Source organism: Nycticebus coucang, chromosome 14 (genome assembly GCF_027406575.1).
Source record: "Nycticebus coucang isolate mNycCou1 chromosome 14, mNycCou1.pri, whole genome shotgun sequence".
NCBI lineage: Eukaryota > Metazoa > Chordata > Mammalia > Primates > Lorisidae > Nycticebus > Nycticebus coucang.
In genome coordinates, this window is record NC_069793.1 from 78186298 (window position 1) to 78200325 (window position 14028).

At 38.9% G+C, this 14028-nt stretch overlaps 1 protein-coding gene across 22 annotated transcripts in view; it reads right to left on the reverse strand.

Annotated features, from left to right (window-relative positions):
- The window catches only part of DLG2 (discs large MAGUK scaffold protein 2), a 2435891-nt gene that overhangs the window by 83957 nt on the left and 2337906 nt on the right, over positions 1-14028 (reverse strand). For all 22 annotated transcript variants that reach the window (XM_053560224.1, XM_053560234.1, XM_053560232.1 and 19 more), the window contains 2 exons: positions 12922-13098; positions 6120-6195 (listed from right to left, as the gene is read on the reverse strand). In XM_053560224.1, the coding sequence (XP_053416199.1) occupies positions 6120-6195; positions 12922-13098 (253 nt within the window). The remainder of the gene's footprint in view (positions 1-6119; positions 6196-12921; positions 13099-14028) is intronic.

Genomic DNA, 14028 nt, shown 5'->3' on the forward strand with positions numbered 1-14028 from the left:
AATTTTAATAATTGAAATCTCATCATATTGAGTCTTACTCTTAACATATATGAAGTGACCATTCTTACCCTTCATTACTTTTGTTTGTTTAAAGCCTATTGTATGTGCAAATTGCAACACCTGCATTTTTCTGATTTCCATTTGCCTGAAATATAGATGACCATCCCTTCACCCTGAGTCTATATTTATCTTTTAAGGTAAGATGAGATTCTCGTATACAGCAGATATCTGGCCTGAGTTTTTGTATCCATTCAGCCAACCTGTGCCACTTTAGAGGACAATTTAAGCCATTCACAATAATGGAGAATATTGATAAGCCTGGTAGAATTTGGGGTATTGAGGTATTCTAAAGTCCAGTGGCCATTTTTAATCCTTTTGCCACTGTGAAAGTTGGAATTTGATCAAAACTTTCTGAGTGAGTTTACTTTTGTGGTAGAGGATTGTGTTGGTCATTATGAAGGATAGGTCTGAGAATATCCTGGAGAGCTATTTTAGTTATGGCAAAGTTCTTCAACATGTGAATGTCATTAAGGTATTTAATTTCTCCATCATAAATGACACTCCGTTTAGCTGTATACAGGATCCTGGATTGAAAGTCATTTTGTTTCAGGAGATTAAAAGTTGATGACCACCCCTTGTTGCTTGAAATGTTTCAGCAGAGAGATATGCAGTCATTCTAATATTCTTCCCTTTGTAGGTTATAGTTTTCTTACGCCTGGCTGCTTTCAGAGTTTTCTCCTTCATATTAACTTTAGTGAAGTTAATTAGGATGTGCCTGGGGGATGTCTCATTCAAACTGAGTCATGCTCGGGTTCTGAAACTGTCTGCTCTCTGAATTTCAGAATCTCTTGGCATGTCTGGAAAGTTCTCCTTCATAATCTCATGAAAAAGAGCCTCTGTGCTTTGCTAAACAACTTCATCACCTTCAGGGATTCCTATAAGGTGAATATTAGTTTTCTTCAAATTATCCCAGAGCTCTCTGAGAGAATGATCCTTTTTGCTCTCCACTTCTCTTCCTCTTTGAGTGCTTGGGAGTGTTCAAAAGCTTTGTCTTCAATGTCAGAAATCCTTTTTTGTCCTTGCTCCATTCTGTTACTGAGGGATTCTACTGTATTTTTCAGATCTTTGAGGGATGCAAATTCCTGCCTCAATGTGTCAAAATCTTTGGTGATTTTGTGTTTGAATTCATTGAATTCTTGAGACAACTTTTGAAATGCTCCTTGCATTTCTAATTCTAACTTTACCTCCATTCTATTAATCTTATTTGCGATCCAAATTCTGAATTTGATTTCTGACATCTCAGCCATCTGTTTAGGAATGGGATTTTCGGTTGTGTTCACCATGTCATTCCTTTGGGGAGTTGATCTACTCTGGTTATTCCAGTTACTGGAGTTTTTCCATTGATTCCATCCCGTGATTATTTTACAGTGTTTCCTAGATGAGCCGATAAGGTGAAGTTGTGTTGGCGGGGGTGCTTCTGGAGTAGTGATTAACCCACCCTTTGCCCAAGAGCTGGAATTGGTGTCTGTACCTTTTCCCCTAGAGCTCTGCAAATGACCTGTACAGTGCTATGGCCTGAGAAACTGGGGTCCTGCTTGGTGCTGTGAGGCTAAGTGGCTGTCTTGTTTTCAGTTGGTCTCTGCCCTACCCAAGTGAATCAGTTACTCTGGGTTGAAATCTCAGCTATGAATAAATACCAGCAATTGAGTCACCCTACCCCCCCATGGACAGCAACTAGAAAAAGAAACTCAAACCTTCCCACAACCACACACCCAGGGTACTACTTTGGATAATCCATGTGTGATTGGCCCAGTTGAAGAGGTCCAAATCAATTGTCCCAGTCAGCACCAGTCTCAGGTGGGAGAGTTCAAAAGGTCTCTAGCAACTAGATTGCAGGGGGTCTGCTGGCAGCTCAAGTATGACTCACTCCAGTGCTCTGTGAGGTCAGAAGGACCCACCCAGCAAATGAATTAGTCTGGGGAGGTTGATGAGTCCTTCCCCACCTTACACCCAGTCATTGGTACCCCTGCAGGGCTGTGACCCACTTGCTTCCAATGAGCAGATGGTCCGGTGGTTTGCACCTGCCTGAGTCGCAGGGAGATCTATGTCTCCTCAGCCAGACCTGCATACTCTGCCACCATCCAGAAGGGAGAGGTGAGACCTGACAATCTTGGGTGCTAAATGGAGTCTGGGATGGTTCACTCAGTTCTAGCCCCACCCCTGATAAATACTGTCAACAGAACAGAACAATTTTGCACAATTTGTTTCTGTCCCAGCTATATTCCCCTGCAGATCAAACATTGTTTGAGTTCACAGAAACTGCAACTCAGCTCCGGTCTGTGCTGCTTCCCGGAGCTGGCATATCTGTCTCTGGTGCAGTCTGTGTTAGGGCAGGCATGGTTAGAGCTCACACTCAGCTTTTTGTTTCTGCCTCTTCCCACCTGCTTTTGTTTCAGCTATGATCCCCTGAGGTCCGGGTGTGTCTTAGGCTCACTAAAGCACTTCTTCTGCTCAGCCCCACCCTGGGAGTATGCCATCTCTGCGCACATGTATTCTAGTCCCCGCTCCTGCTCAGGCCAGTACTGCCTCAGGCATACTTTTACTCACAGGGCCTGCATTTCCATCCCAGATCTGTTCCTCCAGTGACTGCCACTGGAGAAGATGCCCAGCTTCTTCTAGTTTCCTAAAGAGACAGGGAGTGTCTCTTCAAAATATCCCCAGGGGCGTGAGCCCTATTATTCCCACAGCTGCTGCTGCTGCTCTGTACCATGGGGCACCACCTCTCCTTCTCCCTCTCCATTTCATCATTCTCTTCTTACTCCCATGCTACAGAATGAGCGCAGACCAGCAACAGCCCATGCCATGTCCACTCCTCTTGATAAAATTTCCACGAATTTGGACTATTTGGACTCCATGGGGGACAAGCTTCCAGACCACAGGGTGAGAGTGGAAGGGAATGCTGGGAGTTCAAAATTGCAGGTAGAGAATATATACAGTTTTATACAGTTTTATGACTGGTGGGAGAGTGCCATGACACATTTGTAAGTCCTCTCTAGGGAAGGAGTTCTGATTTTTAGAGGGTCTCTCCCATGGGATAAAATAGGAGGGGATTTGAACTCTTCTTGCTTGTTTTTATAGAGTATACTGTGAGTTATTCTTATGGGGAAAGGGACTTCTGTGTGCTTGGCAATGAATTTTATACCTATTGTTTGTTTCCTTGGGGTTGCAACTCGCCTCAGCAAGGTCGATGTGCATTCTTCAACCTTCTCTCTTGGCTCAGCTCCAAACCATCGGCTTACTTGCTAAACTTCTGTTTACTTCTGGATGCAAGCATCTGTGGATAGCTGGCTCCAATTGGCCATCTTGCCTCTGCCCTATCACTAATATTTCTATGACAGGACTTATACTATGATGTCACATATCCTCATGTTATTTTTAGAATGACATCACATATTTAAATACATTTTCATTTCCCTTGAATGTTTTAGGGGACAGTACATTATTATGTCAAGGACTGGCTTGTCCAATGATACTTCTACTTAAAAATACATAGGCAATGCTATGTTTTGGGCCTCAGAAGCCCTGAGAAATGATAACTTTTCCTTTTTTTGTATTTCATGGTGACATTTATTGACCATAACTTGTGGGTCTACATGGTGTTCAAAAGCCACAATTGTTAGGGCAGAAATTGAAAGAAAAGGACATGAAAAGAAAGAATATGAAGCAGATGAAATTATTTTACAACACAGCAATAATATATTAGTATTATCACTCAAAAAAATAGATTTAAAAAGCTATACAAGTATAGCAAACATCATACTTAATAGTGAGAGAGTGAATGCATTCCCCTTAAGGTCAGGAGAAAGACAAGGATGATTGTGCTTGTGCCATTTCTATTCAACGTTGTATTGGAGGTTCTAGCTGGGGCAATTTGGTATGAAAAAGAAATGAAAGTTATCCACATGCTGGGAATGAGGGAGAAAAAAATTTTTTTGCATGTCATGATCATGTCTTTTTTATATAATAAAAAACTTTGAGGAATTCACTAAAAAACTGGATTCAACAAGATTGATGTAAAAATAACTGTATTTGTATACATTTGGAATGAATAATCCAAAAATTAAATTAAGAAAACAATTCACATGTAAAAGAATGAAGTTGGAACCCTACTTTATACCATATACAAAAAACTAACTCAAAATGAAGCAAACACCTAAATCTAAGATCTAAAACCATAAAACTCTTAGAATAAAATATGATGCAAATCTTCATGACTTTGGATTAAGCAATGTTTTCTTAGATATGACAAGAAAATGAAAAATGCATAATTGGACTTAACCAAAATGGAAAACTTTTGTGTATCAAAGGATACTATCAAGAAAGTAAAAAGACAATCATAAAATGGGAGAAAATATTATAAAGCATGTACCTAACAAGGGATGAATAACCTGAATATATAAAGAACTTCTACAATTCAACAATAACAAAACAAACAATTTACAATGGACAAAGGAATTGAGTAGACATTTCTCCAAATAAGATACACAAATGGCCAATAAGCACATGAGAAGGTCCTCAGTATTAACAGTCATTAGCAAAATGAAACTAAAAACCATAATGAGATACTACTTCATACCAATTAAAATGGCTATAATCAGAAAGACATATAACACCAAATATTAGTGAGGATGTGCAGAAATTAGAACCATCATATGCTGCTGTGGAAATGGTATGACTTCTTCAGAAAAATAGCCTGGCAGTTCCTCAGAATACTAAGGATAGAGTTATATGACCCAGCAATTCTACGCCTAGGTATATACTCAATGGATATAAAAACATAAGTCCACATAAAAATTTGTATACAAGGGCAGAGGGAGGGGGATTGGTGGGATTACACCTGTGGTGTATCTTACAAGGGTATATGTGAAACTTAGTAAATGTGGAATGTAAATGTCTTAGCACAATAAATAAGAAAATGCCAGGAAGGCAATGTTAACCAGTGTGATGAAAATGTGTCAAACGGTCTGTGAAACTAGTGTATGGTGCCCCACGATCACATTAATGTACACAGCTATGATTTAATTAAAAAAAAAAAATTTGGTATACAAATGTTCATAGTGGGGTTATCTGTAATAACTTAAAACTGGAAACAACACAAATGTCCATAAACTGATCAACAAATAAATTAAATGTGTATAGTCACATCATGACATATTAATTAACAATAAAAAGAAATAAAACAAAATAAAAAGGAAATACTTACACATGCTATGACATAGACCCATGTAGAAAACATTATGGACGTGAAAGAAGCACTTGAAAAACCCAATTAGCATGTAATTCTGTTTGCACAAAATATACAGAATAGGAAAATCAACAGACAGAAAGTTGATTAGTGGTTGCCTGTGGTTGGATTGAGGGTGGGAGGATGGGGAAATGGGAAATGACAGCTGTCACTGGACACAGGATTTCCTCATGGAGTGATGAAATGTTCTAAAATCAATTGTGGTGGCGGTTGCACATCTCTGAACATACTAAAACCTACCCTGAATTGCATACTTTAAGTATGTGAATTTTACCTCATAAAGCTATCATTTAAAAAGATGTAATGTGCATATATGTGTGAATATTTTAATTTTGGTGATTAAATTTTATCTGTTCTTTTCTATGTCTGTCACAACAATCCATGTATTCACTTTAATGATTCACGTGTACGTCCATGACTACTATCTCAGCTTCCTAATGTGTAACAGACCAGATATATCTTCTGATGAGCAAATACCTTTTATGAAATCCATATTTTTAGAATAGTAATTTAAAAGAAAAAAAGAAACAGAAACGCCTAAAGTGTCTTTTTTCTTTTCTATTGAAGTCTTTACATGACGTTCAGCAACACATTGCTTCTGCTGCCCACTAGCAGCTTTACCCCCAGTATTTAATAAATTTACTATAGGTTCATTTAATCAGATATGACATTATTAACTCTAGCATTACATTTATAATAGTGCTTTACTATCTGGTAACCACATAATTTGTTTGCTACCAAAAACCTGAATGTTAATTACAGTTAAATCCATGGCAACAGAGAAAACTTGATATTTCCATCATTTTGTACCTACCCCTTTTGAATCAATCACTCCAGGTTTGGCATTAAACTTCACTGTCTTCAATCGGGCACGTTCCTTTCTTTCCACCCTAAAGGAAATTGAAAATATAGAGTCTATCACATGACAAGACATTTACGATTAAGTTCTTTATTAAGAATGTCTCTTCTATCTGATAGCTCAAATAAAATGTGTTCTAAAATATTTCTCTTCCTTTGTTCTACATTAAAAAAAAAAATCTCTGTACAGTCTAAGCTTTAACACATGTCTTAAAATTTCTGTGTTACATGTACCAAGAGTCACAATATTTGGAAGAAACAGACGGAGAAAAAACAGTATTTGTTATTTAAATGCTTAAGTAAATAAAAATCTATTTCAAGAAATCATAGTCCATGGAGGTTAATATCTAAAGTGGAAATTAAACAGGTGTTTCCTTATCTCTCCTCTTCTCCTCTTTTTCTTCTTTCTTTTTCCTTCCCTTCCCATTAAGAATACAAGTACATTTAATTTCACTTGATAACCAAACATGTTATATAGTATAATCTTAAAATTTCCCCTTCCTTTACTGCCCTTCTCCTGTCTTCTCTGAAGATTTATTGCTTTTCCTGCCACTTCATTCATTTATTAAGCACTTATTAAGGCCTACTATTATATATTTGCAAGGAGCTGGGAAATAAAGAAAAAAATTCTGAAAGCATGACTGCAATGACCTCAGACCAATGTGCTGTTGGCAAGAGCAGAGAAGTGAACGAAGGCTGAGACCTCCGTACAGTAAGACTATAGGGAACAGTGTGGGAGCACCTACATGGTTAAAGGGTAAAATGGATGGGTGGAAAGTGTTGGGGTAGACGTCTTTGAGAAAGTGTCAATTTATTTGAAACTTGAAGGATGAAAAACAGCTTGTCAGTAGGAAAAGTTCACAGGAAATTCTCACAGGAATAACACCACCTGCCTCCACCCAAGGATATGAGCAAGCTAAAAGACTGCAGGAAGATTCTGGTGCATGGAACATACTGGAGAGGGAGGTGAGGCTAGTGACGTGGTGAGCCCCTTCCACACTAAGGACTAGAGTTTTGACCTTGGGGAAAAGTTTCCCTGAGTTTTCCAAGCCTTTTTAATTTGACATGATCATTTCTTCCTCTGAGACACATAGCACTTATTTGTGTATCTCTAGGTCATATAGTCTCTTGATTTCCTTGTGTTTATTTCTGCATTACATTATCACACATCACTCAATGTCACAACAATCCTCAATAAATAATTGTTGAACAATAGTAATGTTCACTGCATTGTTTCAATATGACTTTTTGTTTAAATATGGCTAGTTCTAATTTCAAAACTGGGGAAAGAAAAAAGAGAAAGGGGATAAAAACTCCCTGAACCTAAAGAAACTTAATGGTTTATGAAGTCTAAGCTATTCATAGATCAATAATTAACAGCATACTCTTTTCTAACTGAGAGCTGTTTTGCTTACCTAACTGAAACACCATGAAGATTGAGGTTTTTATAGTTACAGAATGGAGTTTCAGAATACATTTATTCCAGTGTGAGAGTACAATATTTGAGTGGAAATAGTTGAACAAAATTTTAAAAATCTCACTTCAGATACTAAAGTGATTTGGGGGATGTGTTCCACTAAAGTGATTTGGGGGATGTGTTCCACTGTGTTCTACTTTCACATGATGGGCATGTGGAGAGCAAGAAAGACACCAGGTGAGATGAGCTGCTGGTGGTAAAATGCTCACTGAAAAAAAATACCTGATCTGAGCTTTACCACTTTTTGTCAATTTTAACCAAGTACAAATGATAACTCATAGTCATCTCTTTAGATTCTTCTAAAACTATTCTTAGAGCCCCAACTTTATTCTTGCTTCTTTGCCTTAACGCAGCTAATGATGAAAACCATTAATTCATTCCATGATGCCAAAATCACTGTGGCATGCAGAGAATACATGGTTATTTGATCAGGGCATGCAAATAAATTCTGCATAAAACCACAGATCTCACGCAGGTCCCAAACAGACATAAGATTAGGCTGAACTCAGTGTTTAACCCTAAGACGGGACAGAGCATTCTAATTTGTTTCTTTATGGTTTCTAAATTTATCCTCTTCTGTTTTCTTAAGAAATATTTCTATTAGGCCAATTTTAGCTCTTCATCCCTTAAATCTTAAAAGAGTTGAAAAGAATATTATGTCAGACATATGTATACACACAAATATACACAGACATGCTCACCTACTATTTGTTATGGTTTATTATTCATCTTCAAAAAGGTAATAAATAAAATAAACTCTTTTGAAGTTTTATAGAAGTGAAATGGTTTGAGTTCACTCTTGAAGGAAGCTGGAAAGTTTACCTTCCTCTTTGAGTTGAAATTTTCATTATGATAATGATGATGTAAATGGCAGCTGGAGCTTTGATATATAATTATTATGAAAGCCCCTTTGCATTTACATTCTCTCATTTGGTCCCATAACAACCCAGTGTTGCAGGTATTATCTCAACAGAGACCTGAAGCTTGTCATCTTAGAAAGTGGTAGGAACACACATTAGAGACTGAACACACATTCTCTAACAGCTACCTTCAGCATGTGTCTACAGCCGCTCAGTTTGGAAAACAACATTCAAGGAGCTTCCGTGCATGCCTTGTCCAATGGGAATTCTCAATAGATATGAGATTGTGGGTAGGTCATCCACATTTTAAGGACCATACATATTCTTACAGTCTGGACCGAATATTTTACAAGTGACAATCACCCTCTCCTTGCATCACCAACTCCCAATTGTCCTAAATTAAATAAATCAAGTATGACATTACTGAGGTGGTATCATACCATAACAGGCTGACCTCCAAATTCAGAATAAATTTGCTTTTAATACTGAAACGAGCTTAGCTAAATGTCTACTTGCAACATGTCATCACACATATTGATGTGTGGGTCTCTTTCCTTGGCATACCAGCAACCTCAGTTGTGCTTCCCATTACAGAGGTCTGTCCCTATTGCCCTTGGGGCTCTCTGCAAAGCTCTCTTCTTGGTAGCACTGGCTATGGCTTATCTTTTCTTCCTCACCTACCTCAAGCACTTCCTTTTGTCTATCTCTTCCTGGGATGCATGTGGATAGTTTGCTGCTGATGTGAGAGTTAAGGTTGGGAAACAGGGCTCTAAGTGATGTGTTCCCCCTCCCTCCCCCACCAGGTTCCAACACTCAAATTCTGAAAAAAGGAAAACAGCCATCATTTGAAAGTGTACTAAGTATTACAAGCTGTGTTAAGCACTTCACCTATATTCTATAATCCAGGGGTTAAAATGGGGCTGGGCACGTAGTAGGTGCTTAATGAATCTTTGTTGACTGAATGGATGAACTGTTAAGGAAGCTACTATATTTTGGCCTAGATGTGCAAAGATCAGAGAGTTGAAATAACTTGCTGAAGAACAAGTGTTTCCTCTAAAAAATTGTAGGTCTCCTTTGGTAGAAATAAATATTAAGGTCCCAAGGCCTTTACCTAAATAAATGGTGGACTACCTGCATAGACAGACTGAATTGCAATGAGAATAACTGCCTTACTTTCCTCACACTTGGACCCAAGCAATTAATTAGATTGTTTAAGCAGAAATAATTCTCTTCACCCAAGTCTCGTAGCTGACCAAAATACTGAAAAGGATGAAATAATTTGGGCAATCAATTCTGACACTTTACATCTACATGGTCATGCTTTATTAATGAGCCCAAATATCTCCTTCTCCCTCTCCCCCATCTCCCATCTGGTATTTTCAGGTTCCAGCCAAACACATAGTGGGGTCAGGCTTAAAGCACTGGACAGTGGGAACATCGTTTGTCCCTGGGAGTTCCTTTGCCTGGGTTCCATGGGCCCTGTTGGAAGGAGAATTGTAATGCATCCACATGAGTGGCGATAGGCTTGCTGTGAAGGTTAGGTGAGTAAACCCTTATGTAATGTCAGTCACAAGCTGCCATCTGAGAGCCCAGATGACCAGTCACTGGGGAGCAATGAATCAAGTCTTGGATTAAGAGACTGTAGAGCAAATCCCAGCTTGGCCACTCACAAATTTTATAATTTCAGAAAAAAAAATTCTATGCTAAGAGCCCAGGTTTTGAAATTACACGAGCCTGGGTTTGAATTCTATCTCTTCGGGTGGCGCCTGTGGCTCAAGGAGTAGGGTGCTGGTCCCATATGCTGGAGGTGGCGGGTTCAAACCCAGCCCGGGCCAAAAAAAAAAAAAGAAAACAAACTGTGAATTCCATCTCTGCTACTGACCAGGTCTGTGACATAAGGGAGTTATTCAGTCTGTGAGGATCTCTGGTTTCCTGTTGGTAAGATTAGAATAGCAACACAGACTTCAAAACATTATAGGAAATGTTAAATGGGATAATACAAGAAAACTGTTGAAAAGTTTCTCATGTGTAGCAAGAACTCAGGACACAGAAGGCTGCTACTGAGATGATTATGATACTTCTGTCCAGGATGTTTCTGATCATTACCAGGCCTGCTATTCCTTACCTGTAAAGAGAGGTAAGATAGTACCCTTCTTTAGGTGCTCATTACCAAGTTAAGGCTCTCCCTGCCAGGTGGGGCAAAGGCATGGACTTTTCTCTTTTCCTACAAGGAGACCCCAACATAGGCCACCACACTTGGGAGCTGTAGGGCTGGGAAGATCCCCAAACTTTTGCAATTGTTCATAGAGATACCAGAAAGGCATGTGTTCAAATCCTGGCTTAGTCCTCTGCTGCCATTGTGTTCTGAGTTCTCTGACTCTCCCTTTCCTTATCGAGAAGTACTTCTGGTGTGATGGAAAGCCATCTGGTCTTGCAGCCAGAAACACTGGGGGTTCAGCCAGAGGCTGGCTGTGCATCCTGGGGTCAGTTACTTGGCTTCCCTGGCCCTTAATTTCCTTATGAAATTTTTATGATGATTCAATTGAAATTAAATATTTGAAAGCAACCTGGTGTGATACGTGATCAGTGCAATCATCAGATGGAATTCATCCCCTTTCACTTTTCCTGGTGCCTTTGCAATATAGTTCTTGTTGCCCTATTTGGAGTTGCTATGGGATAGTTACACATTAGACCCACAAATGACGGGCACAAGGCAGTAAGCCTACAACAGCACGTGGCACACAGATGCTGCCCAAGCAATGCTTGCTGAATTGAATTTTGTCAGCTCTTAGTTTTTTACCTTTGGGAGATAGTATTGCATGTGAGTTAAGAGCAATTCTGTAGCCTGGATTCAAATCCTGGTTTTGCCATTTACTAGATGGGCAGTTTCACGCAAATTGATTACCTGACTGTGCCTGAACTTCCTCATTTGTAAAATGAGAATAATAATAGTAGTATCTCACTCTAGAGTTGTAATGAGGTTTAAATAAGTTAATAATTGTAAAGGGTTTAAAACAGTTTCTAGCATGCTATGGGAATGTTTTAAGTAAAATTTATTTGCCAAGTTTAAAAAAAAAAGAGAGGGAAGAATGATATATTCACAGTCTTCATCTTAGGGTTTCACAACTGTGTAGGAACCAGAGTTGGTAGAGACCCAGAGCGTTGTCTATGGGTGGGAGCTCGGGCACAGGCATGGAGAACGGAGAGGCTCCCTGGAGTTTCAGCCTCTTCACTGTGACCCTCTCCACTGAAGGTAAGAGAGTAGCTAGAGCATAGTGGATTTGATGCCCTCCCCACTCTGTTCTTCCCCAGTCTGTGCTACGACAGGCTGAGAAACAGGGGACCCAGGCTTCTCAGTGGCATAAATGTCCCACAGAGTTACTCTGGGTTTAACAGACACCTTCCCACTGTGGTTGTACTAGTTCAATCACTGTGGCACTGGGTATGTAGTAGCATTTGAATACTTAGCTTTTTGAGGATTTTTTGTTACATGAGGGATTTTTGCTGTTTGGATATGAGAATGACAGCCCTTTGAGAAACATGCAGTTTGGGAAATGCTGGGGAGTGCTTTGATAGAATTACTTCTAAGTGATTTAGTCCCATATCTATTTCCTAGGATACATCCAATTTATGTTTCTTGAAAAATATGGTGGCAAAAATATACTCCCAGGAAGGAAAGTTTCTCTCTGGTGATGTTTAGAAGCTGATAGGACAGATGATGGAGTTGGCTCTTCTCAGGACATTCCTGCTTTTCAAAAGCAGAGCTGCAGAAATGCTTGGAGGAGAAAGAGCATGATACTATTGATGTAGGAAACACACATAGAAGTAAATACCTAAGTGACTATTGAGAATTGTGGGGTAGGCAACAGGAGTAACTAAAGCAGTAAAAACAGTTGTAAGTCCAGTCTTTAGACCTCACTAGAGTTTGACAGCTCACTCCCCAGCATCTGATTGAAATGGAGGTTTTTAGTTTTTTCCCATCAAATATTTGGTGATATTACATAGTCAGGACCTTTGCCTACTAAATAGCTACTTTATTTGGCTTTTGTCCTTCCTTGCTATAAAATTCATTGGTAAGTGTTGAACCTCTGGAATAAAGCTACCAAGTTTGTAAGTCAGGATGTGTAAGCTGTTAAGATAATCTTGCACCTGCAGATGTTGGTAAAAATTTCAGGAACACAGTGTAAACATATTCTCTTTCGTATGCCTTGTCACAGTTAACAGTTTTGGTAAAACTCTAATATAAACAGAATGAGACATTTCAATTCATGTCATCTCTCACCACTGACAATTTCCCCACATATTGACTACACTACTTCGATAGTTATTCTGTGAACAGTTTCCCCCACCTTCTTCTTCCCTCATCTCCACTCCCTGGATATCGGAAATCAAACAGTCTGGTGTCCAAATGACGTTCTTACCTTCGCTTGCTGGGGATGACCCCCATCTCCTCACTGTCCCCCTCCAACGTGACTCTCCTGGCTTGCCACCACTCATCATCAGAGGCGTTGATGACATGAAGAATATCTCCATATTTAAAACTAAGTCCTTGACTTGGCAGCCCACTGTCCTTGTTCTTGTCATAGTCAAACATGGCTCTGGAAGAAATGACCAAGGAAGACATTGTTAGGAATCTCTAGATTTAGGATTCACGGTTTCTAATGTTCACACTTCCTCAGAAAATCCATCATCTTTTGATACCAATTCCCAGGATGACTCCTTGAGTCACAGTCCACATTTCTATGGCTCTGGCCACAAAATTGAGGTTAGTTCTTGCTTCTCCTTGGTGGTCACAGGGGCAACCTACAAAGTCCTAAAACTGAGGTCTTCTTTACTTAGAGACCATCGCATGCTGTAAGGTGATAATGAGACATGAGAAAGGCAGTTTACTACCTGAGATTTTTTTTCTCCCACTACAATCAAATTTTAAAAATTACTAAAAAAAAAAAAAAGGAAATCAATGAAGAGAAATATGGCTATCTTTTTGAATGAAACATTTTGTGCTATAAAAATTCTTTCAGCTGTATCACCCCAAAAAACTCTTTCCTTTATAATGAGAAAAAATGGTAATGACTTAAATGTCCCCCCCCCACACAAGGAACTGTGTTTATTCCACTCAGTGGGATATTGGACCATCCCTGGAACTGGATGGTTGAAGAGATTTAATGTAATGATCTGAATAAATGCTTAAAGTGCAGTAAATTGCAAATAAAAACTATGTTTGTGTATGTATGGAGAGATAAAATTGTATTAATAATACCACAGACTTTTTCTTGCTTCCATATAATGCTAAGCCTACCTACTTATCACTGTCAGTTATAATTCTTGTTTTCTGTATCATCTTGCCCCTACTAAAGAGGATTTCCTGAGCATTTATTATGACCAAAGCACTGTTATATGTATTCTAATGACATGAGGGAGTTGTAAACAGTCAAAATAATGTAGAAATTTGCAATTCTACTAATAGTGTACAAGCATTCCTTTCTCTCTGCATCCAATATCAACATCTATTGTTTTTGGACTGTATA